The 25434-nt window shown below is 41.2% G+C and overlaps 1 protein-coding gene across 7 annotated transcripts in view; it reads right to left on the reverse strand.

The window, feature by feature from the left end:
- The window catches only part of DYM (dymeclin), a 104590-nt gene that overhangs the window by 60021 nt on the left and 19135 nt on the right, over positions 1-25434 (reverse strand). For all 7 annotated transcript variants that reach the window (XM_061343899.1, XM_061343901.1, XM_061343900.1 and 4 more), the window contains 4 exons: positions 19751-19803; positions 19029-19122; positions 17600-17733; positions 9144-9216 (listed from right to left, as the gene is read on the reverse strand). In XM_061343899.1, the coding sequence (XP_061199883.1) occupies positions 9144-9216; positions 17600-17733; positions 19029-19122; positions 19751-19803 (354 nt within the window). The remainder of the gene's footprint in view (positions 1-9143; positions 9217-17599; positions 17734-19028; positions 19123-19750; positions 19804-25434) is intronic.

The following is a 25434-nucleotide window of genomic DNA, read 5'->3' on the forward strand; positions in this document are numbered from 1 at the left end:
ATTCCTTCCAAAAGCAGCGAATGCTTTTAAATTTAACAACCATGTAATCTGTATTATAGTTGTTGTGAACTAAGTTTAGCTAGGTGAATTCCTCTAACTGCAGTAACTAGCACAAGAAGTGGCTAAGCATGGGAAGGTGAAGTTGCTGCAGCCTTAGGCCATAGGCAACTAACTCCCACTTAGATAAAGCTGAACTTAATTTACAACCTGCGCTTAGTTATGCAAACAAACACCTTGAGACCAGTGCAAATTGGAAGATAAAGGCATTGCATCCAGTCAGCAAGGAGCAAGAAACAAGAGAGAGATAAGAAGGAATTTACAGCTGGCCTCAAGATAAGGAAAGAACCCAGTGAGGGATGAGGAGACCCCAAACCAAAATTCACCACCGAACCAAGAGGCATGTGCAAGGCACATAACAGCGTGTGATGGCTGGGTGAATGGAATGTAAGGGTATATGAAACACCAGGAATTCCTTTGTTCTGGGTCCCTCCCTGTCGGCACCAGCTTGAGCTACTCCTACTCCTGTGCCACTCAATTACTAATTTATTTTCTAGGAATTGATGTCTAAGACTCTGCTGTGGGAAACCCAGGGCCAAGAATTTTATTTAACAATAGTGATCTTTGGACAATGACTCATTAAAATCAAATGACAAAAAAATCTCGTAATTCAGCAACACCTTCCATCTTAATCCCTTTTGTCAGGTAGGCGGCAGAGAGCCTAAGGTCCTCTGAGACCCCAAGGGCCCTTGGGTACTGCTTTAAAGCAGCACTGCATTTAGACTCAAATGTAGTAGCTCTTTAGAAGAAACTGGTAGAGTAATTCTTCTATGATACACACTGGAAAGAGTATTACTTCTCTTCTGGTCAGGAAGATCTTCCATTAAAAACATGTGTTTTTACTGATTTACTTATTAGTTGTGGTGGCAGACCTGTAAATTCCATCAGAGCTATCAACCTTCGGGCATTTGGGGCTGGAGAACTACACCAGACCATCCACCTGCCTCTCCCACTCTCACAGGGAGCCTGCTTCAACTGGACCAAGATTTCAACTTGCCCTTTTACAGTCACTTATTTCAAGTGTATCACAATGCTGATACTGTACTCTAAAAGCTCCAAATGTCTGAAAAAGAGGTCTATGGTCAAAACAGTAACACTTAACAAAAACAAAATACTTTTTTTTTTGTGGTAGAAATAGGAAAAGAGCACATACAAGCGGTCAGTAAGAAACCTAGCTGAGCAGTATCTCCTTTAAGTATCTTTAACAAGGCAAAGTGCTGGGTCCTGCATTTGGGCCACAACAGCCCCATGCAATGCTCCAGGCTTGGGGAAGAGTGGCTGGAAACTGCTCATGGGAAAGCACCTGGGGGTGCTGATTGATGGAGCTGAACATGAGCAGCTTGAGCCCAGGCAGCCAAGAGGCCACCAGCATCCTGGCCTGTATCAGCAACAGTGAGGGACCTTCGGGGGGTTCAGTCTGGAGAAGAGAAGGCTCAGGGGGGACCTGATCACTCCCTACAACTGCCTGACAGGAGGATGGAGCCAGGAGGGGCTGGGCTCTGCTCCCAAGAACAAGGGATGGGACAAGAGGAACCGGCCTCAACCTGCACCAGGGGAGGTTTAGATGGAGCTGAGGAACAGTTCCTGCCCCAGAGGGTGCTCAGGCATTGGAACAGGCTGTCCAGGGCAGGGCTGCAGGCACCGGCCCTGCAAGTGTTCACACAGCGTGGAGACAAGGCCTCAGTGCCATGGGTTAGTGGTGGCCTTGGCAGTGCTGGGCAATGGTTGGACTGGATGAGCTTAAAGGGCTTTTCCAACTGAGCTGATTTATCCCTGGCAGTGTTCAAGACCAGGTTGGACAAGGCCCTGGGTGACATGGTTTAGTGTGAGGTGTCCTTGTCCACGGCAGGGGGGTTGGAACTTGATGACCTTAAGGTGCTTTCCAACCCTAACTATTCCATGACTCTATGATTCTATGATTCTGTGATTCCAGTTGCACTGGCTTGAACACCTTCCATTACTTACACGCAACCACAAACAAGCGCTCACACTAAATGGTACTACAAAGCAAACAGACGCCACACCACAACACACCACTAGGTTTTGAAGTGATTTCTTCTGATCTACAAAGAAAACTCTAGAGTCAAAAGCAGACCGAAACATGGGGATCATAACAGCAAGGTCATTTGTTAATTGTATCCTATGGGAAAATACAAAAAACCTAAAATACGCTTGTGTGCTCCTGCAGACTCAAATAAGAACAATAGGAGCAGTCTGCAGGAGTCTGATGCTACCTGCAGCCTATATATCTAAGTTGGTAAGGGAAGAGGTATTATCATAACTACTGTTTCCAAATGATGCAATCATCCCATGCCAGAACAAGAACTATGGTCCTGATAAAACCTCAGCTTCCTAGTATCCTGGCATCTGCTTTTCCCATTCAGAATAATGTGGATGACCTTCTATCAGCATCACCCACCAAGAACTTTAACAATCTACCTATCTGTCAACATCCTCCTGCTGCTGGCTTCTCTCCAGCGGCCAAGCACCACTCACAGCTGCATTGATGCTCACCCCATCATCCAGCTTTGTTCCCTGCCTACGAGAGAAAGGTCTGTGAAAGAGGAACCAAGATGAAGAGTAGAGGCAATATATAGGAAAATCTCAGCTAAGGAACTCCAGTTACAACTCTGAAGTGTTGTAAACACTTTAATTACTCAATGAAACACAGCTATTTCTATATCTTAGCACACTGAGGCTGAGAGCTCATAAATGACTTCACACCTACACAGCAAACAGCCTCAACAGTCAGGAACAGAACTCTGAATTTCACCTCACACCACCAGAGCAAGCCCCCTCCCTGTTTAAATATTTTCCTGAACTTTCACCCAGCCAGCGCTGTCTACTCCAAGTATTAAAAGGTTAAAAGGTAACTAATTTTCTAATTTAGGAGAGTTGCCAAAAGGGCTGATTCATACAAAAACTCTCAAATCATACAGGAACCAGGTTTCATTTCCCTGCTTCCTGAGGGCCCACCAGAAAGGTGAAAGAGGAGTCACCACAGCGAATAGGATCAGTTTTGAAAAACTGAAAAGCAAGTGGAGTATCTGGTTATCAGTGTCAGGATAAAGTACAACAACTCAAAGTGAACATAATCTTTTCTCTTGGAAGCACTCCTAATTTTACACCCACTGATGGCACATACGCACCGTGGCAGCTGATAATGCACTGTGCTCATTATAGCTGACTCCAAACATTTGGGGAGATGTCCCAAAGGGGCATTCCAGAAACACCAACTGGAAGCTGAGAGCATCTCTGACATTTCCTACTGCATCTCCCTCGCAGTGGGTATTCTTAACTGAGAGACAGAATGAGAGTGGGAAAATTAAAAAGGTTGAAATACTCCAAAAGGAGTTATCTGAAGGATGAAAATGACAGTTGGATTCAAGACTGTTTATTCCCAGACCTGTTCCTAAGCCATCTGAGACAACGCGGTATGTGCATTTTCACCTAACCTGCATTCCTCCCTCTACAGATTTAGAACTCCTCGACTCTTTCTAATATCTATGATCTTTTGTATGTACCTTTCATATCAACAAGTCTTGTCTGCAGTAGCTACTAAATCTAAATGGAAGACCTCACTTCTGTGAACAGAACTCAAGAGAGTAGTCCAAAATTGACAGCTCCAGTGACTGGGCTTGTGTAGCTTTCAACCCCCAGGGAAAAGACAGCTACAGAGAAGATGGACATGGAGAATTCATACAGGGGAGGCACGGAGATGCTGTGAGTGCTGCAGCAGCTCTGCTCTGGAGCCAGGCTGAGAGAGCTGGGCTGGGTCAGCCTGGAGAAGAGAAGGCTCCTGAAGGGGAGATCTTAGAGCAGCTCCAGTGCCTAAAGGGGCTGCAGGAAACCTGGAGAGGGTCTTGGGACAAGGGCCTGTAGGGACAGGCCAAGGGGAATGGCTTGAACCTGCCCGAGGGGAGACTGAGATGAGCTCTTAGGCAGAAGCTCTTCCCTGTGAGGGTGCTGAGGCGCTGGCACAGGGTGCCCAGAGAAGCTGTGGCTGCCCCATCCCTGGCAGTGTTTGGGGCCAGGTTGGACACAGGGGCTTGGAGCACCTCCTCTAGTGGAAGATGTCCCTGCCCGTGGCAGGGGTTGGAGCTGGCTGAGCTTTAAGGTCCCTTCCAACACAAACCATTTTTTGATCTGTGATATGCCCCAGGTGCTCAAAAAGCTTCTCTAGACCACTGCAGAGGTCTGGACAGAGGCAGAGCACAGGAATCATGTCCTGTGTTCCAGCCTGGGTGAAAGGCAGACCTGCTCCAGTCTCTCTGTCACAACACTTCTCAAATGTAAGCCACTGCGGTTCCAAGACAGAGCCATTTTGATGTAGTGACAGCAATAGTATCTTTAGGTCTCATGGTTGTGTATGCAATACAGAAAATAGGCTTAGGACTGTCAACGTGGTCACTGTCACTGATTTGAAGGAGTCTTCAAAGTTTTAAGATGCCAGAAAGAGATACACTTGACCTCAGTGGCCAGCTCTCTTTACTGCCCAGATCAGAGACAAACCTCAAATATTAGCAAGCATATTTTTCAAGATGCATCCAATGTCTTTTGTGAAAACAGGGCTGAAAACCAGAATAACAGAAAGCAGACGATTAGGAGCCTGAATATACAGCACAATGTATGATACATGCTATACACCACTAATAATAAGCTCTCCAATTACAAAGGTTGTTACAAGCTGTATGTCAGTTAAACCTTGCCTGGTGAAAAGACAGATCATGAAGAAATGATGATCTAAGTTTGAAATAAAACTAAAGTAGAATATAATTAGAACTGGAAGAAAAATACATGATAAAGGGTCTCCTGCTTAAGACCTTTACTCACTTAAGAGGCCACACATCTGCCAGCTGAAAAAGAGATGTGAGAGTGATGAAGAAAATCTTCCAAATAAATCAATCTTTTTTATTTGATGCACCACCACAAGGTTCAGCAGTAAATAAAACTCTCCTTATATTCACCAGACCCCTCCTACACAGAGGAGTCCTAAACTTTGAGGATCTTCAAAGTGAAGCAACACAAATCTCTTGCAGTTTGGGTATTTTCGCTCGCTTCAACCTAAGTTTCAACAGATGGAAGTTTCCCTTTGATGATTAGAGAAAATTGCCAAAAATGCTGAAGTCAATAGCTCTTCAAATATTGGAGCTACTACAATCTTGATTAAAATTCCTCGAACAGTCCTTTTTTCAAGAAGCGCTATTCTGGCCTTTTTTTCCAAAAGTAACAAATAATAAAAATATGACAGCCATGAAATGGGAGAGAAAACAGTTCTTAACCTCTTCGCTGATTACAATTTCCAGGAAAAAAAAGCCTAAACTTTTCTCAAAGTGGCACTCTAGACTGCAGTGACTCTGTAGAGCTTTATACTCAGTTATATTGCCCTTTTCCCTCCTATGTTCAGCTTCTAAGCTCCCAGGAAATGCAGTGAAACATCCTGAAATAACAAAACATTGTTAATGTTTAGAGTTGGAAATAACTGAGATTACAACCTAAGCCAATTGTAACTATAGGAAACAATGGAATGTATTAGAAATATCAACTAACTTCTACTGGCACCACAGGGTGCTACTCAACAGTGACACAACTAAATCCCAGTATTTCATTTTTCCTCCATATGCATTTATAGATTTTAATGAAGTGAAAACCTGCTGATAACAACCAGATGTTCAGTTATGTATACCAGCTCTTAACAAGCTGCTGAAAGAAGCCTTTATAATTTAACTTTGGGAGCTCTATCTTGCAACATAACGTTAGCAATAGTTTCTACATTAAAGTCATACAATTAAATACTGAAGTGGCATATTTTTGCTGATTATGCACTTTTAATCATTAATGTACACTCTTGAGTGCTAACATTAACAAAACCAAAGAAAAAGCTGAGTATCCATAACATACCCAAGGGAGCCATAAATCAAACACCAACATACCATAACACAAATGTTATAAGGGACTGCAAAAGTCTAATTCTTGAAAAGCAATAATACTGTAGTTTCTATAAAATGTCTTAAACATGAAACCTTCTTCCTTGGCATTCTGTACAATGCAGCAGGGCCTGTTTTTCAAAGGGATAATTCAAGATACTTTTAATAAACCTCAGGTACAGAGCCACAGTGTTGCAGAGACCCTTGATCCCTCCTACAACCTGTTTTATCTATTCCAAGTTGAATTGCCTTAAAGCATTTACCTTTCTCAATACAAACGAACTTTGAGAAGTAGTTTCTTAAATTCACCATACACAATTCTGAGGCATTCCTAGATATGCTTTGCTGTATACTTCTGCAGCCTTTCCCAATGACAATCAACACATTCTGGTTCTTCAGTTATGTTCCATAGTAAGGGATATGGAGTAGTGAGATACAGATTTGCCATTTGACATCTTCCCCATCTCACAACTTCCTTATTCATTCTGAGCTAGACTGCCCACCTGCATTTTCCAGATCTCTCTGTAGGTTATTTTCTAGGCACACATGACCTTGTTCTAATAAAGCTTCTTGCAGAGCAAGCTCAAAGGTGAGCAAGCTTTGCCCACACTCCACAAAGACTCAAGCGTTCATGAATTCAGCGTCCCTGCCAAGCCCAAACTCTTACACTTGGTTTTGGTCATATCAAACCATAGAATGGTTTGTGTTGGAAGGGACCTTAAAGCTCATCCAGTTCCAACCCCTGCCACGGGCAGGGACCCCTTCCACTAGAGCAGCTTGCTCCAAGCCCCTGTGTCCAACCTGGCCTTGAGCACTGCCAGGGATGGGGCAGCCACAGCTTCTCTGGGCACCCTGTGCCAGTGCCTCAGCACCCTCACAGGGAAGAGCTTCTGCCTATGAGCTCAGCTCAGTCTCCCCTCTGGCAGTTTAAAGCCATTCCCATGTGACATTTAGAACCATTCTAAAAGCAAAGAGTGCAGGACTGTTGCACAGGTACCTCTGCTCCTGCATTTCAGACACCGAGATGGTCTTTGATGGTTTAAAAATAATCTCAGTATTTCAGTGAAGGAGGAAAAACACCAGCTTAAACGAGGATGTAGAGAAGCAATATATTTAGACAGCAGCTGCCAGCTGTATCCACTCCTTCATGAAACTGCATCCACAGAACCCAAGGGACACACAAATTGTGACAATCCACAGTTCAGGCTATTGAGCAGTCCTAACAAAAACTCTGCTATTCTGAATGACACTTCAAACACAGGCTCAGCATGGGTATTTTAATGGTCTGTCACAACAAAAATTCATCTTTAATAGCAGCTTTACAGAGACCCTGTTAGCAGTGCCACTGTATGCTGCTAATGCTGTCTTATCCTCTAGCAAATGATCCCAAGGTTTGAATACTTCATGTATTACACATAACATATTCCCTCCCAATATTCACATAGTAGGCTTATGTTTTTCTTGATTTATTCCACCCAAAATACAGAAATAAACTATTCCTTTGATACAAAGTAGGGAAAGAATTTACAGCGTAAATCCAACCAAGGAAAGGGAGGGAAGCAAAAGGTAAACTCACCACTAAAATAATCCTGATCATCCTCCAGCAAATAAAATTACAGTAAGCAAAAATCTCAGCTCTATAACATCTTTATGAAGAGTTGGATTGTGTATTAGAGAAAGCAAGAGTTTTCATATCTCCTTTCCCCTACCCTACTCCCCCTATGACGATGTAGGGATAAAATCGTTAGTTAAGGCATTATCGCATTGTGACGAATGTTATACTGGGGAACAAGACAATAAATTACTTTTGTAAGTTTTAGCATCCTACTAATAGTTCAGTAGCATTCTATTTCAAGAGAAAAACTAGCTAAGGAAACCTATTTTATAAAAAAAAAGAAACCCAAAACGCAAACTTTCCACAACTTTCACGTATGAAAAGTGAATACGTTTTAAGCTGAACATTTAAGATTATAGACAGGCTTTGTCACTTCTTTTTTAAATAAACCATTATTATCACTATATTATTCAGTAAACTAAGTGCTTTCAACAGCTACTTTCATTCCCAGCAACAGCATTCACAAAGAAACAGAGATGCTGACAGGTTGAGTTGTTCAAAAGGGTTAAGAACAGTAATGCCTGCAATTTTTTTTCTGCCAAAAAGACAAAGTAAGTAATATTGGACCCCACGCACACATTGGGACTTAGAAGAAAGAAAAATAAAACCCTGCAGGATTTATGAACTTGCCCATATATCGCAGTCCTTTCACCCTTCATACTTCCTTTAATCTGCTCCAAACAAAAAGTGTATCTGTTCCAGGAAGTCCTGACAAGCTTTGCAGAATGACGCTCTAAATCATATCACTAATTCATTACATACTACCAACACAAAACCCTCATGTAATGGTGACAGAGTTGTATTTAATGATAGCAGTGTTTCAGAACCCATTGCATTTTGTCAGCTTTCCAACTAAAGAACAATCTGAAGTACAAAAACTAAATCATCAGCAGAGCTTTACGCTATAAGGGATAATCTGAAACTCTTATTAATTAAAGCTGTGATCCTTTAATTGGAGCACCACATTTTAGGCACAGTACTATCTAATACTCCTATCTTTGATAAAGTTTATTTGCAGGAAAAAAAAGAGGTTAAAACATATCAGGACAGGTGCAATCCACTGATATTTCAGAAATTAATATTAAATGAGTCATAACACTTATTTAATGCACATGCAGTTCAAAAAGCCATGCAACTGTGTAAGACAAACTTCAGTCTGCACCTTGCTGCACCCCCAAGAGATGAAGCAACACCCCAATGCACCCCTCCCTGTACAACCAGTGCAACCATTTCCAGCCATAAATCACCAGCAACTGTCTGGGTGCCCACAGAAGTTCCTCAAACAAATGTCAAAGCTACTACAAATTAAAACGGGATAACTTCTCTTGAATTGAAGCATGTGTGAAATGCTCAAGTACTTCTTCCAACAGAAGATTCAGGGCTAGTACTGGCAGCAGGTTATCTATCATTATCAGTACTGAACATGGAGCATTCAAACACAAGTATTTAAACATTACAGCCTCATCACTCTAAGTTTTATACTCTCTCAAATGCTCAGTTTATACAAGGAGGCAAGAAAAAGATAAAGGAAAAAGCCAACTTACAAGAGGGGAATTTCAACAATGAGCTGGACAAGGCAACACAGCAATTCTTCTATGAGGTCTTCACACTCTGTTCCTGAAAAGAAGCATATAAAGGTTTTCTGGATTTTCAAATACTGAAAGAAAGCAAAGATTTATACATCTAGATCCAGACAATTAAGGAATGGACACCAGATGATAAATTTTGTCTGTTCTAGTAGATGCCATTCTTTCCTGAAACAGAAAGCACTTGGGATTATCCCTGGGATAACAGTGATGCTTACCCTTTTATACATAAAAAGATAACTAATAACAATTAGAAAATGAGATGTTGGTACTGTAAAAATACGCTAATATTAAGCACATTGAGCCTTACTTTCCTACTTCTCTAAGGTCATATTGAATGGCATTACACTAACAGTTGAACTGATCACTTCTGACTTTTTCTCAGTTCTACAGTTCCAAGTCTCATCCCAAAATTCCCTGCACTTCACCTATCTTCCCACTTTTTTTCTAATCCCAAGTGAAGAATAAGCAGAGACAGACACAAAACTGCTCCATTTGCCTAACATACACTAAGCAATATTCTAAACTGTGATCCTTCAAATGAATGCAGCCTGCTGTACACATCACTGTTGCTCTTACACAATCAAATGTACACACTACCTTTCCATGAATACATATTTATTTATTTATTGAACAGGTTTCACACATTTTTACAATAAAGATTTGGGAATTTTTAAAACTGCATTTCAAGTGAGCAGAAATTATTCTCTACTCACACACAATGTGACAAAATGCATGAGACTATTTAAAAAATGCATAATTATTTTAAAAATTCAGCTATTGTAAGCAATAAAACTGGTGGTATTTTACACTGGCACTGCAATTTTAGAAGTAACTGTACTGAAAACTTGAAAGACTTACTGAGGAAAAAGCTTATTAAACCATTTGAAACTGTCACGTAATACTGAAAAAAAAAAAAATATCTCTTTTTCTGCTTTAGAAATAAAATTATAAAGAGAAACCTACAGCACAAAGAAGTGTAGGGTTTTATAGTGCTGAATGGCCTAAAAGCATGCATAGTTTTTCCCCTCTGCATTACAACTCAGATTACCCAAAAGCTTGTTTATTTTGTATTTTCAAATAAATACGTCCTGCAATAAACACAACATTACAGCCCGGTTATGGCAGTGTTACTCTGTTTAACCCAAGTTTGTTCTTAAAGCCAGGACTCAATTTTAAGAAGCACACTAGAGGGAATATTCACAATAAAGCAAAATTATTTCTTTCCACAATCAGTTTATTAAAAACACATTAAAAATTGTCACCTAGTGAACTGCACATTCTAAAGGAAATCAGGTTTTTATCACGGAAACGTAGTTTCCTTTATATAGAATCCCCCATGAGTAACACAATGTAGCTCCTGTTAGTAAAAAAAAAAAAAGGGAACTGCTAGGAGTATTTAACCTTAGACAGAACCACAGCCAACAATGAAGCCCAGATAATGTATTCTCTAAGTAACTCGAACATGACAGTTTTCTAAGGTTTTCTGAATCTAGAAAACACTTATAGAGCAAGACTACATCCCAAAAAGTGCTTCATTTTCTTAACAACTCAGGAAAAGGGGGAGGAAAAAGGATGAAAAACAGTGAGTGCATTTTAAGAATATAATTTCTCCCACCATGCTATACACAACCCATCTGAAGACAGATTACTGTTAACTCAGTATGAAAGAGGGCTTTTTTTTTCCCAAAGTATAAGCAAAATAAACACAAAAATATTGAGTTAGTATGATCACACAGAATGGAAGATGTTAGTCTTCCCTGCCCTGCTCTCAAACTGTTTTTTCTTTAAAAATAAAAAAAAGGCTTAATTGCTGTAATCAATGTCACTGAGCTACAATAACAAATGTATCCTTTTCCCCATTGGGGCACATGCATTCTTGTTTAATCCTTGTCTTGCCAAGACAATGAGGCGGACTCATGCCAAATCTATAACGTGAGAGAGAGCTATAAACCCAGAACACTATGTGTTTTCATAAACAATGCCCTTTTCAATAGCAGGATAGAGACAATACACACAATACTCATTCACATTAATAGATCACATACTTGGATCAAAGACACGTGTAAAGCCTTGGAGAAAATAAGCAGAGGGTGAATCTGTCCAGATAAGAGCAGACCTGCACAGAGGAATCATAGGTGCATCTTCTAAAGTCTGCTGCAGTGCAGAAGTAACTGCAAACACACACAGCTTTCACATGCCCAGTTATGCTGAAGTACCATCTTCTACCAACATATTTAAGTCCTCAAACATGTGCATTACTTGCACTGTGGGTTGTTGGGTTTTTTTTGACGGGGTTTGTTTGGGTTAGATTTCTTGGGGGGGGGGGGGGGGGGAGAGGGGGAGGGTTGGTGTTTGTTTGGGGTTTTTTTACATAATTTAGGGAGGGTTTTTTTATTTTTCAAAGCTAATACACATTACAGACACTGGATTAGCATTACACAAGCAAAACAGCTTATCCAGAGGACAGTACACATGCCAAGAGACTCCACTTCTACTGAAACCAGCCCAGCTCCATCCTTGGCCATGAAGCAGGGTTTGACATTCACAATAAAACAATCTTTCCTCTCAAGAACTTAACTGCTGTGTTGTCAAAACCTGATCTAGGCTGCTGTAGCAGCTGAATGTGCTTATTAATAAGATACTCAGGCAGAGCAAGGTTCTTCTTCCGTATTGCTCCTACAGATAGGATAGAATCCAGGCACCAATAAGGAGATAATTTGTTATTTGCAAAACAGTAACTAAACCTCATCCATTCAACATGTTACACAACTGGTTGGACTTAAAGCTTCTTTGGGTTTTGTGGTTTTAACTCCAGCTCTGCGGGCTCTACAAAGCTCCCAACTTTCACTTAAAAGTGTTAATAATGAGTACATAAACTAATTGCAATCCTTCATTTCTTTTATATGACAGCTGAGCACTCATGAAACCGTTTGAGGATTGAAGTAAATGTATCGTTATTTATTCCCTCCTCTGTGTCCTCAGATTTGCTGTAATAGAACAAACACTGCCCTTAGCAGCCGAGCGATAAAAGTTTCTCTACAGAGTACAAATAAAGTCTCTTACTGCAGGTCAAAAATAGGTTAAATGCATTGATGGTTTGATTTAGAATATAATAAACAGCGTGTGCTCTTACACCTCTGAATCACAATAGTAAAAGACTGTGCCAAAATTATGGGACACAGACAGAGGAAGCCTCACTGAAAGATGAATGATTTGTGCCAGCCAGACTAACTCCAGCCTTAGATCCGCATGTGCTGAGTCCAGTTTAAGGTTTATTAATACCCAGATTTTTTATCTGACTGTTAAAAGAACACGGCTGAAATCTCTAGGAGGATTTTCCTACCATCAGTAATCTTCAATATCACATCACAGAACCACAGACTGGTCTGGGTTGGAAGGGACCTTAAAGCTACACCAGCTCCAACCCCTGCCACGGGCAGGGTCCCCTTCCACTGGAGCAGCTTGCTCCAAGCCCCTGTGTCCAACCTGGCCTTGAACACTGCCAGGGATGGGGCAGCCACAGCTTCTCTGGGCACCCTGTGCCAGCGCCTCAGCACCCTCACAGGGAAGAGCTTCTGCCTAAGAGCTCAGCTCAGTCTCCCCTCGGGCAGGTTCAAGCCATTCCCCTTGGCCTGTCCCTACAGTCCCTTGCCCCAAGCCCCTCTCCAGGTTTCCTGCAGCCCCTTTAGGCACTGGAGCTGCTCCCAGGTCTCCCCTTAAGGAGCCTTCTCTTCTCCAGGCTGAACCAGACCAAATATATCCTCAAAACAAAAATCCTCCAAAGCTATATGAAAATGCCCAACTGTGGATGAAAAGGCAAAAGCTGCTCTTCCTGTACTAAAGAACATTCTGAAAACTGTTCAAAAGGAACAAGCTTCTACTAATGGTCAGATGATTCTTGAAGGAATTCAATAAACAACGCTGTTAGCAGGGACTAATCACGTACAATTTCTTCACTACAACTTTATAATGATAGGCTACAACATACCTATGGGCTCAAACTTGAAAAACCTTAATAATCACATTTCATGACACAAAGCACAATTGTTCAGCTTTCTTCTGAGCTTAAAACACAGTCTAGTTGGGAAAAGCACAAATTGGACATTCAGAAAAAGGAAAAGTACATAAATTGCAAATCCGGGAGGAGAAATCTTCAAGATAAAGAGACTTATTAAAAAATGCTAACTAAACAATTGTGGCTATGTCATATATAATCCTCCAAAATACAAGGTATATTCCTGAGTAGCCAATGCCAGGCCGTTTTCCATGCATCATTACTGTCATACAGTACACACTTGTGCCTGTCATACCAAATATCACACAGCAGATGCTGACACCCTGATCAACTGCAGTGTGATCAGCCTGATGTGCTGACACTGCAGTTATGTACTCTTCAGTGTGCTGCATTTAAACCCAGAGAACATGGTACTTGGACATAAGCTTCACCAAGAAGGAAAAAAATGGATGCTCATTGTTCAAACACACAACCACAGTGATTCCCAGATTTTAAGATGATCCTGACAAGAATGGTTACATCTCTTTAGAAGGCTGTGAGATTGAACAAGGCATTACAAAATGGATAATAGGAGAGGTTGGTTGTGTTGTTGGTTAGTTGCACTGTTCTTTCCAATAACTACTCACCAGCGAGTAAGAAAATAAGCAAACAGTACTTCAAAGTTCAGGCACTCTGTGAAAGATTTTGCCTATACGGATGTTTTATTTACATTATATAGTTCACAGAATTATGTATTTTATAAGGTTTGTTTTATCATGCTCACAACTGAAGAACAGTAAAATATCATCAAGCTCTGGTAAATGTAAAGACAGCAAGGACATCACAGAAAAGCTTCATTTTTTTAAAAAACACATGTTCACCAAAGACAGCGTTAAGTACGTTAAACTTAAGTAAAAGTACTAATAAATCTGTGTAAACTTCACAATAACAAGTCACGCTTTAACCGCCAAAGTTAAAATAAAGATACACTTGATTTAATTATAAAAATACTAACAAAACCACATTTCATTATTTTTCTGCACACTTCAATAGGCCCTAGCACAACAGTAGTTTATTATACTCCATTAATGATGTATCACTTTTCCTATACGTAAGCCAAAAGCTATAGGAGGGCATTCACCTTATTACCACGCTCTATAAAAACTTCAGAAAACCTATGTGAAGATCTGCTAGGGACCAAAACCAGTAACTATTGAAAATATAACACATTATGAACCTCAACATCTTGAGGAAGGTCGTAAGAACCATCTCCAACTGGAAACCAGAGTGAAAAGCAGCAGCAGACTGGAGCCACATGAGCCAAAGAGAAGCTCCTTGCTTCCTGCCTTCATCCCCTGCTCTCACCAGCAGACCACAATTACCTTCCTAATCAAGAACATCCAGCAAGCAATCTGCGCCAAGTTAATTGCTAAGTACATTTGCCATCAATATGCACAAAATTATCACTAATAAATGTCACTGTGAATTACAGTCAAGTGCTACTAGACATGGTATAAACATGGATCTACCCTAGTGACAAGAATCACTTTCATAGCATGCTGCAAGGGACCCCCAGCATAAGGAATAAAGATTGCAGGGGCAAGCTAACAAAACATATCAGCTTTTCCACCTGTTGTACTGTGCTGCACAATACCACTGAAGCAAGAGGTGGGCAATGCTTTTTAATGCAAGTATGCACTCACAGGCAGTCTGCCACAAACTTACAGCAGCTCCCAGTGCATAAAGGTGCTACAAGAAACCTGGAGAGGGGCTTGGGACAAGGGCCTGTAGGGACAGGCCAAGGGGAATGCCTTGAACCTGCCCGAGGGGAGACTGAGATGAGCTCTTAGGCAGAAGCTCTTCCCTGTGAGGGTGCTGAGGCGCTGGCACAGGGTGCCCAGAGAAGCTGTGGCTGCCCCATCCCTGGCAGTGTTCAAGGCCAGGTTGGACACAGGGGCTTGGAGCAAGCTGCTCCAGTGGAAGGTGTCCCTGCCTGTGGCAGGGGGTTGGAGCTGGATAAGCCTTAAGGTCCCTTCCAACACAATTTATTGCATGATTCTATAAGCAGGTGTTGCCTTCTAATACATCAGGTAGGTGACTTCATTCTTGGAGATCACTCAGCACCATTTAAATACATTAAACCATTTCAGTGCATAGCAGTTAATCTTTTGGCACCGGAAGTCTGCTTTCCCCAGAGCAAAGGCAGGTGCCAAGGAAGAGAACAGATTTTAATGAACAGTTTTCCCTATTCAATGAGCAAGCATCTATAAGGTGTTCCCAACACATACCCTTGCTTGACTGACAGCTGAGTGAAATCCAGAGTCGGATACTTTTAGTTGTTCTTCCATAATCCACTCACACCATATTACCATTCTCATACCAGTTCTTATTGCAAGACCATTTTTGGCTTTATGCAACAAACAACATGCAATTACAAACTCAACAGTGTCTTTATAACAAAGCAAAAGCAATCAATGCTATGCCAGCATTATCTATCATGTGTTCTGTAGAGTGTCTTGATACAGGTCTACACAAAGATTTGCAGCAGACAGTTACAACTTTCTTTTTGCTGTAATCAAACTGATTTTGAATGCATTCACATTATTCACAGAATCATAGAATAGTTAGGGTTGGAAAGGACCTCAAGATCATCAAGTTCCAACTCCCCTGCCATGGGCAGGGACACCTCGCTCTAAACCGTATTACCCAAGGCTCTGTCCAACCTGGCCTTGAACACTGCCAGGGATGAAGCATTCACAACCTCCCTGGACAACCTATTACAGTGCCTCACCATTCGTTCAGAAAGAATAATGTGATAGCAGAAACAGAATAGCTAGATTACTTGAACACCTTCCCTGCCACCTTTCACCTGGTGTAATACGTAAGAAAGACAAGAAGCTGCTGGAGCAAGTCCAGAAGAGGCCACGAGGTTTATCAGGGAATGAAGCACCTCCTGTATGAAGATAGGCTGAGGAAGATGGGGATGTTCAGCCTGGAGAAGAGAAGGCTGCGTGGAGACCTCAGAGAAGCCATCTGAAGGGAGCCTACAAGGATGCTGGAGAGGGACTCTTCATTAGGAACTGCAGTGATACAACAAGGCGTGATGGGTTTAGACTTAAACAAGAGAGGTTCAGGTTGGATATAAGGAAGAAGTTCTTTACTGTGAGGGTGGTGAGGCACTGGAACAGGGTGCCCAAAGAGGTGGTAAATGCTCCATGCCTGGTGGTGTTCAAGGCCAGGCTGGACAGAGCCTTGGGTGTCACAGTCTAGTGTGAGATGACCATGCCCATGACAGGGGGGTCGGAACTGGATGATCTTAAGGTCCTTTCCAGCCCTAACTATTCTCTAATATGTGATCCATTTCCTGGAGATGCCCTTGGTTTTGAATATTCTGCCTAAATTCTTTGGGATTTCCTGTACTCTTGCATAAACTACTGCCCACTAATTAAATTTCAGCAGTTGGCTTTTCAATGAATCAGTTCTAACCACAGCACTGTTATTTTCCCTCACTAGATTCCTGAAAATTGCATCAATTCCACTCCCTGGCTGCTGCTAGTTTATGAAACATACGTGAAAAGAAGCACTAAATAATTGCAACATCATTGTTCCTGTAGTAATACATGGTCAGCTTTATCCCAATTTTATTCTGTTTTTCTGAAGAGGACTGTTAGCACCTTTTAAACTGTATGAAAATGACTAAAGCTAAGGTAGGTCTACAGCATCACTTAGAATCATAGAATAGTTAGGGTTGGAAAGGACCTTAAGATTATCAAGTTCCAACCCCCCCAAACAACTGTTTAAAATAATGTCAAATGTTTAAAATAATGTCAATGTTTTAAATAAATGTCAAAATAAGTTTGTAAATAAATGGCCATGTTAAACTTGATACAAATCTTTAAAGAAAAAATAAACCAAACAACTCTAACCCTACTCTAGAAGTCTATTTTGCTGTAAGAACCTGTAACAGCTTGTTAACACAGATTTAATTCTAGCAGATGACAACAGCTAACATGTAGCTAAAAGCTCTCATCACATTCTGAAGGTGCTCTCCTTCGTATGTATGATACAAAGGAAGATGGTTTACACCAAACTCAGACCCCAAAGGAAGTAAGTCTGTTTTATTACTACCTACTTTCAACCTCACAGGTTGCCCTAAATTGTAAACATGTTTTGAAGAACCTCATGAGTACTTCCAGTTTTAGTGCAACATTTGGGATTCTTAGCCTAAAGAAAACATAGAATCACAGAATTACCTAGGTTGGAAAAGGCACTTAAGATCACCAAGTCCAACCATTAACATAACACTAACAAGGCCATCACTAAATCATGTTCCTGAATGCCATGTCGACCAACACTGACAAAGAACTTCTTAGTCTCCTGTGGGATATATGCTTCACTAGCACTATTGTATACCTACCGTATGAGCCTGGTGCTTTGTCTTCATAAGTAAAATGAAGTTGCAGCTCCTCCTCTGACATTCGACTGATGAATACTTTCAGCAAACAGCAAATAATAAACAGTGCATTGTGAGCCTGCCAAATAAAGAGGTGACTAGGAAAGAGCAGAAACAAAGAAGAATCAATAATGCTTAACCCGCTAACCTGCATCAAAAGCCACAAGTTAATATATGCCAGAGACAAAGGGGTTCCTACAGCTAAAGCAAGGAAAAGCCAAAGTGCTCAAGCATGGAGTCTTCAGTTGATGATACGGTAAACTGGAAATGGTTTTCAAAGCAGTACTTTTTTCCTTCCCCCAAGAGAATACAACTTTATTGCTAAATTTGTCTTGTTAAAGAACACCACAGTTGCCAGAAGCACCACTCTTTGAAGAGCTCACCAGGTAGCTCGGCATTCTTCTACAGGCTTCTACATTCTATGGACTCAAGCCATCAAGGTATTTGAAAGTTTCCATCAGTTTCAGATAGAGAAGCTATTCTGTCTCCCTGAGCACTCTTCCCAGTTAAAACAGCCATGAGGTGATCACAGGCATTTATGGACTTGAGGAGCACAGTACAGCAAGATTTTTTTATGCAACATAAACAAATATTTTACAAGCTTTCGGAATGCAAGGGCAATATAGCTTCCTTATGTTTTCTTGAGTCCCAGTAAACATCTGCTGGGAAGCCCATACAACAGCACATAGTCAAGCTCTTACTTGAAGCTGTACTTTCAGGGTATTTTTTGGATTAAAACAGCAGGAGATATCCAGGCTGAGGACAGTCCTGGTACAAAGGGGCATTAAAAGAAAATCTTCCTTTTTGAAGTCCCAGATCTGATGAGACTTGGACATTTGTCTATGGGTATGGGGGAACAATTACAGAAAGCTTTATGCAAAAACTATACAGTGCTACACACAACTCCTGGAGTTCTTTACTACTGCTGGAAGCGGCAAGCAAAACCAATGGCAGTTGCACAATGTAATTTGAAAGCAATGTCTTTGTGTAGAAGTTCGCGTTCAAATCCAACCCAATTTAAAATATTTCCATATTTTTATCAACACTGGTTCACATATTAAGATTTAGCTAAAAACAACAGGTGTTTAAACAGCTCTAAACCAGTAGTAACCAGAAGTTACACCACCTGTACCCAAATGTATTTGTGTAACGCAGGATGAACATAAACATGTCTTTTTCCCCCCAGTGATCTATTTACCTATTACACTTAATGTGTGTTTGGAAAAGCACTAGGTACTTGTTTTGGTTTTTTTTTCAAATAACAACTTAAGAGAATTCTGTATTTTGGTCTGTGAGCATGTTTATTAGCAAAGTAAAAAACTCAACAGCTAGCAGCAAAAGCAACATTTAAGAAGTGAAATAGCACACAAAGCTTTTCTCCTTGGGCACTTACTTCTGACATTCTGCTGAAATTTTTAACTCTTTGGTTCTAGAAAGAAAGACTTTAATCAAGGACCCAAGGTTTCCTGTTCGAGGATTCTTCTCGACTAAATGAAGAAAAATAAGATACGATTATATGGCACTTCTAAGTCGACACTACTTAGGCCAAAAAAAGACATAGAATAAAACCAAATCTCAAAGTCTTAAAGCACAGCATATCTAGTTTTTTTGCACAGCTGTTGATGTTCTTTTAAGATTCTCCAGTACATGCTTTACTACTCCATAACAGTTCTCTAAACGTACTTTTCAGGCTAGATTTAAAATAGCCCAAATGTAGAGCTCCTACTGCTTTCACTTCAAGACTTATCTATAGCACAACAGTCTCCTGTCAGAGACGTGGGCAGGTTTCCATAACCAGTTTTACCTTCTTGAAACATCACTGATCACATTTAAACTATCCCTTCCTTTCAACCTACAACTAATTCTCTCCCTTTACTAGCCAACTTAGAGGGCAGAGTACACAAACATAGTAGGGATGGAATTGTTTTATGTCTTTTGGTTATTTCAAGCTCCACAAAACAATTGACATTGGAAGCTCCTAAAAGTCAGGTATATATATATATACACAAAATACATTCTTTACACTACTACACATGGAAGGAAAGTTAGGTATATTAAAGACATAGATGTGCACATAATTAAGCACATGGAAAAAAACATGTCACAAATTCTCACCTAAAGACTTGCAGACTGAGACTGTGGCTTCTTCTAAGAGCTTTAAGTCAGCACTAGGAGAAAGGAAAAAGAAAATAAACATGGTTACACAAACAATAGGGCTCCTGCACTTGAAGTGAAAATTCATTACAAAACAGTAGTAAAATATTTCTATGAAGCACCTAATTTTACTGATCCATTAGCAATAGGACAAGGGGTAATAGGTTTGAACTTGAACAGGGGAAACTCAGGTTAGATCTCAGGCAGAAGTTCTTCCCTGTGAGGGTGGTGGGTGAGCTTTAAGGTCCCTTCAACCCAAACCATTCTGATTCTATGATGAGGTGGTTTACACAGATATCACAGAGTGGCTGAGGTGAGAAGGGACCTCTGGAGGTCTATCACCTTTTCCAATCCCCCTGTTCAACCCGGGGCACCTAAAGCTGGTTGCCCAGGAACACAACCAGCTAGCTTTTGAGTTACTCCACAATCTCTCTGGGGAAGCCATTCCCATGCTCAGTCATCCTAGTAACAGGCAGTATGAGATGCATTTGAAGTACAGTGACTATAATACAGGAAACTAATGTTCAAACATTATTGTTTGTCCAAGTGAAGTGATGGCACTACGTGCTTCATATTGCTAGTATCTTTGTGGCTTCAATGTTACAGTCTGGGCAGAGAAAAGATTCAGAGCAGCCCAAGGAGAAGGACTTGGGGGTGCTGGTCAATGAGAAAATGAACATGAGCCAGCTTCAGTGTGCTCTTGCAGCCCAGAACCCCTGCTGCACGCAGGGCTGCACCCACAGAGTGTGCAGAGTGTGACCAGCAGGTCAAAGGAGGTGATCCTGCCCCTCTACTCTGCTCTCGTGAGACCTCACCTGGAGTATTGTGTGCAGTTCTGGTGTCCTCAACATAAAAAGGACATGAAACTGTTGGAACAAGTCCAGAGGAGGCCACGAGGATGATCAGGGGACTGGAGCACCTCCTGTATGAAGACAGGCTGAGAAAGTTGGGGCTGTTCAGCCTGGAGAAGAGAAGGCTGCGTGGAGACCTCAGAGCAGCCTTCCAGTATCTGAAGGGGGCCTATAAAGATGCTGGGGAGGGACTCTTCATTAGGGACTATAGTGATAGGACAAGGGGTAACGGGTTAAAACTGAAACAGGGGAAGTTTAGATTGGATATAAGGAAGAAGTTCTTTCCTGTTAGGGTGGTGAGGCACTGGCACAGGGTGCCCAAAGAGGTGGTAAATGCTCCGTTCCTGGCAGTGTTCAAGGCCAGGTTGGACAGAGCCTAGGGTGACATAGTCTAGTGTGAGGTGTCCCTGCCGATGACAAAGGGGGCTGGAACTGGATGATCTTAGGGTCCTTTGCAACCCAAACTATTCTATGATTCTATGCTGCCATGCTTAGTTTGATGCCACTGAACCTACACATCAAATGGCAACCTACAGACAGAACTTAATTTTTACACGAACTATCACATAAAATAACACCATTTTAAGAAGAATAAATTAAAGAATCTTCAACCTGACACTTTACTCAAGCAAAGCACCACTTTCCTGCAACTAATGTTATTACACTAATGCAACAATCACATCCGATACACCAAAGTTTTCATAACTTCATTACCTGCCTGTTGGTACGCCCCAGTGAAAACCATCCGCTGAAAAGAACAATAAAGCACTAAAACAGAACCTGCCAACAACCACTGAAAGTAAATACCAGCAGTGTCAAACACATAAAAAGACATTTATATACTTCCATCACTACAAACCTATCAGAACAGAGTAACTGATCCTTGAACACAAAAAAGAATAACATATGGGAAATATATTATTTCATAACAGATGGGTAAAAAAGACAAATAATAGTAAGATATTGTGTCCAATGCCACACTAAGCAATACAAAGGTGTCCCAATATTAACACCTAAAGGGCAACTTTTTCCACTGTTTCACTACCCTCATCACAAAAAAAAATCCTGTTATCTATTCTGAATCTCCCCTCTTCCAGTTTAAAACCATCATCCCTTGTCCTATTACTACAGGCCCTACAGCTCAGAGTATCAGAGAAGATTGTACAGCTCCTACAGACTCAATTAACATGCACTCTGACCTACAGGAACTGCAGTCCTTCTGAAGTTCCCCAAATCAAAAGCCAGTCAAAAAAGCTAAACAGTTTAATGCTTGCAAATATAACACAGTATGTAATATAGACTGAACGATTTCAGAGCATGCGCAGATATGCCCTTGTAATTAAAGGTATGAAAATCACCATCTCAGAATAAATAGGAAAGTGGCAATGTAATGAAACCTGAATAAGTAATTAAGCCTATAAAAGTCAGTGGTGTGGCCTCCATTCAGGCTCTCCTCATATAAAAATATTGCAGAACTTAATACTGCCATAATTAGATTGCCTAAGTCACTGCTGTTTCCCAAGCATTAAGATTTCTGACGAGTAACTTGGTTTATATAAAAATAGCAGAGACTGAAGGCAAAAAGGAACGGTCCTGCATGCACTCCCTGTCCCACCTGCTCAAAACCCCGTCTCAGCAACCCCCTACAGCTCTGCCAGTGACTTTCTAAAAGGCAATGGTGGGGGAAGCAGTCCCCCTTCTTTCTGCTTTTAAATTTAGATGGTAATCAGTTTACAGCACAGCCCTAAGAACTGTGGCATCAAGCTGAGATTAACTGTGGTGCTGTGTGGGAAGCCCCTAAGCCAGCTCCGCTGCTGAAAACCCATGTGGAGCTGTGCTCTTAGAAGCTGTTGAGTTTGTCTGAGGTGTGCCCGAGCTCCTGAGGGTTGAAAGAGGACATAAGGATACTGGTAGAAATAGCAGACAGAAGAATTATTTCAAACCTTTTCGAAAGGAAATGCTTCAAGATGGAGACATGAAATAAACTAAGCTTTGAGATGCCTGCAAATTTTCCCTTGTGTCAGGCTCATTTTCTGTCTAGGGGGCTGACAGCAGGGACAGCTCTTCACCTACAGCTGAATACCCTTAGACAACTTTAGAGTATGGAGACTGGCTTTTTTTATATATATCAAATATCAGCATTCGTTCCTCTCTTATAAATTGCTCTTAAGCACAAGTTTCAGAAAGAACAAACTTTCACATACACTTTAAAAACATGAGACTTGCTCTCAAAAGTGGTCTCTTGTTTCATTGCTAAACACATGCAAGGTAATAAAAAACAAATGGCATAAAGCTAAACCACCTTGCCAGCAACTACAGACAACACAGTTTTCTAAGTCCATGAGAAACAAGGAATTTCTGCAGTTCTTAAAATACTTTTACATTTGTCCGTTTGGCTGCTTGTCATCAGTATGTATTCCTTCCTAAGAGCTGAGAGGCAGGGTGAATATTACACTGGGCACCAACTCAGCAGAGAGTTCTTAGGTACTGAATAGTTGTAATCCAACACAACGTGACCCACATCCTGCTACCCAAAGATGCTGGGGACTTCTGTAATATAGCCTGATTGATTACTGTAATTCCTCTAGGTTTTAAACGTTAAATGCAGACATCCAGTTTTTAATTACAGTTCATTCATTTTGCCCTGATTTCTAAGGAGTCAGGTTTTAACATAAAGCATTCTTACACAGCTTTTTTTCTTCCCTTTGTTAAAAGCTACACAAAGTCCTCAAACAAATTCCAGAGTCGACCCATTTCTACAAGTTGGCCAGGATCAAAAACAGTGGTAAGCCAAGCAAGACCTTCAGATCTTCAGCGAAGCTTTTAACACTTGAGTCATTCTTTTTCCTAACAAAAAAAAAAAGCTGAATGCTTACTGAAAAACAAAGTATACAGCCCATTCCCTCTTATTCCTAAAACAAGAACACAAAACTGAATTTTGCTATAGTCAAAACTAGGCAACATCATCTGCAACACTTCCGTTCCTCAAACGGAAACACCTAGTGAGGAAATCTACAGCAGAACACCACCCAACACATGCACACTCAGGAGTAGTTATACTCCTGCTACATCCCCAAGGATGTATCCCCATGGATAGAGTATAGTGGGAAACACAGTAAATAGCCCATTCCCAGCTACCTGGGGCAAAGCTTGGCAGTGGCTTTCTTGCCTTCACTGGGGTAAGAAAGGGAAAGTGAGAGACATGCAGAATGGTGTCTGCACGTTTTTTTTTTGCTGTGAGGACAGAAGACACATTGCATTAACACTCAGGAAGAAAATGCCAGAGCAAGACTCATAAAGCTGGCACAAAAGAAACATGAGGACCAGGTACAGTACTGACTTTGCTCTGCAATCCCTGTGGAGATTACGTTTGGTTAATGAATGTAAGAATGGAAACTTAACACTAAAACTTCCATCTTTCCACTAATCCACAGAGCAGCACTGGCAGTATTCAAACTATTTTTCAGTACTAACGACAAGAGCAAGGCCTGATAGACTGAAGCTCCTCCACTGTACTGATCACAGATAAAAGTTCCAGTCCTCTCTGAAAACCCTCACCCAAAGAACACAAACTGCCTTGTTGCCAAACATATGTGTATGCACATACATAGATACATATTCTAGGAGCTTGCTATCTGGGATGGTGAGAAAGAAAGTCTAAAACGCAGCTAAACTGATCCCCATCAACATATTATATTTAACCATAACAAAGCACCTACGGGGGGATCCAGGAGAAAACAACCTTTCAGAAAGAAAAAAAAGGAAAAAAATCCCACACATGTTCCACTCTGCAATTTTACCCACCAGGAACAGGCAAAGTCAAAAATCACACCTTTTCAGAACTGCAGGACAGCTTCTGAAAGATTTTCTGTAACATGTAAAGGTAGAAGAGAGATTCATTACGGATGGGGGCACAAAATATCCCCTAGTCTCCGACAACGGGTAGCTTATTCTCAACAAGAACAAGATTATCAGTTTCTAGCATTAACAAGCAGCAAGGCAAGTAAACCTTTCCTGCTGTGTTGCAGCACTGCTGAGCACCACTGGGAGAAACCCACGCACCTCAGCAACATCCAGTAAGCCCTGCCATTGAACGGGACACGTGGCAGCCAACACCAGCTTCAGGCTACCAAGCTTTAATATTGCGATCACAGTGACCTGGGTGAGTTTGTACATGTAATCCTATATTTCAGCTGGCACAACCTGAACTAAACCACCTACCTGCTCTGGGACAAGTAATACATATCCCAATCATATTTACCAGCTCTAAAATTTTCCGAGACGCAAGTAAAAGATATGACCTTGTTTGGGGATTCAAACGGATTGTGAGCACAGGGACACACACACGAAGGATTCACAGTGTACCTAACCACATAGACTTGACTGGCTTATTTAGATCCAAGCAAACACGTGAGGAGCAGGACTGCTTCTCACACACTTTAGGAAAAAAAATCATGAGAATTCCTGCCTCATCTTGTGATCTGGTTTCCAGCATTTTCAAATTCTTGTAAGAAAGCAAGCAATTATTTCGGGGTGGTTTTTTTATGGTGAGGGTAGGCCCACAGACTTCAGCAAAATTAATTAATAGCAAATAGAATCCCTTCAAAGAAAAATTTTACCTTGTTTTATTTTCAAGGTGATACGAGCTGCAGAAGCAAAGAGTAATCAAGGGTAACCCCCTTCTGTAGGAAAGGGGGCAGCAAAACCACTGAACTTAGATCACATAGGAAGGACTCTGTACTAGGCAGGGCAGACAACTTCAATTAAGATCAAACTTGTATGCTCAAATACTTC

Source organism: Neopsephotus bourkii, unplaced genomic scaffold (assembly GCF_033783945.1).
Source record: "Neopsephotus bourkii isolate Nb327-2 ecotype Australia unplaced genomic scaffold, CSIRO-AGI_Nbou_v1 NB_1829, whole genome shotgun sequence".
NCBI classification, from domain to species: domain Eukaryota; kingdom Metazoa; phylum Chordata; class Aves; order Psittaciformes; family Psittacidae; genus Neopsephotus; species Neopsephotus bourkii.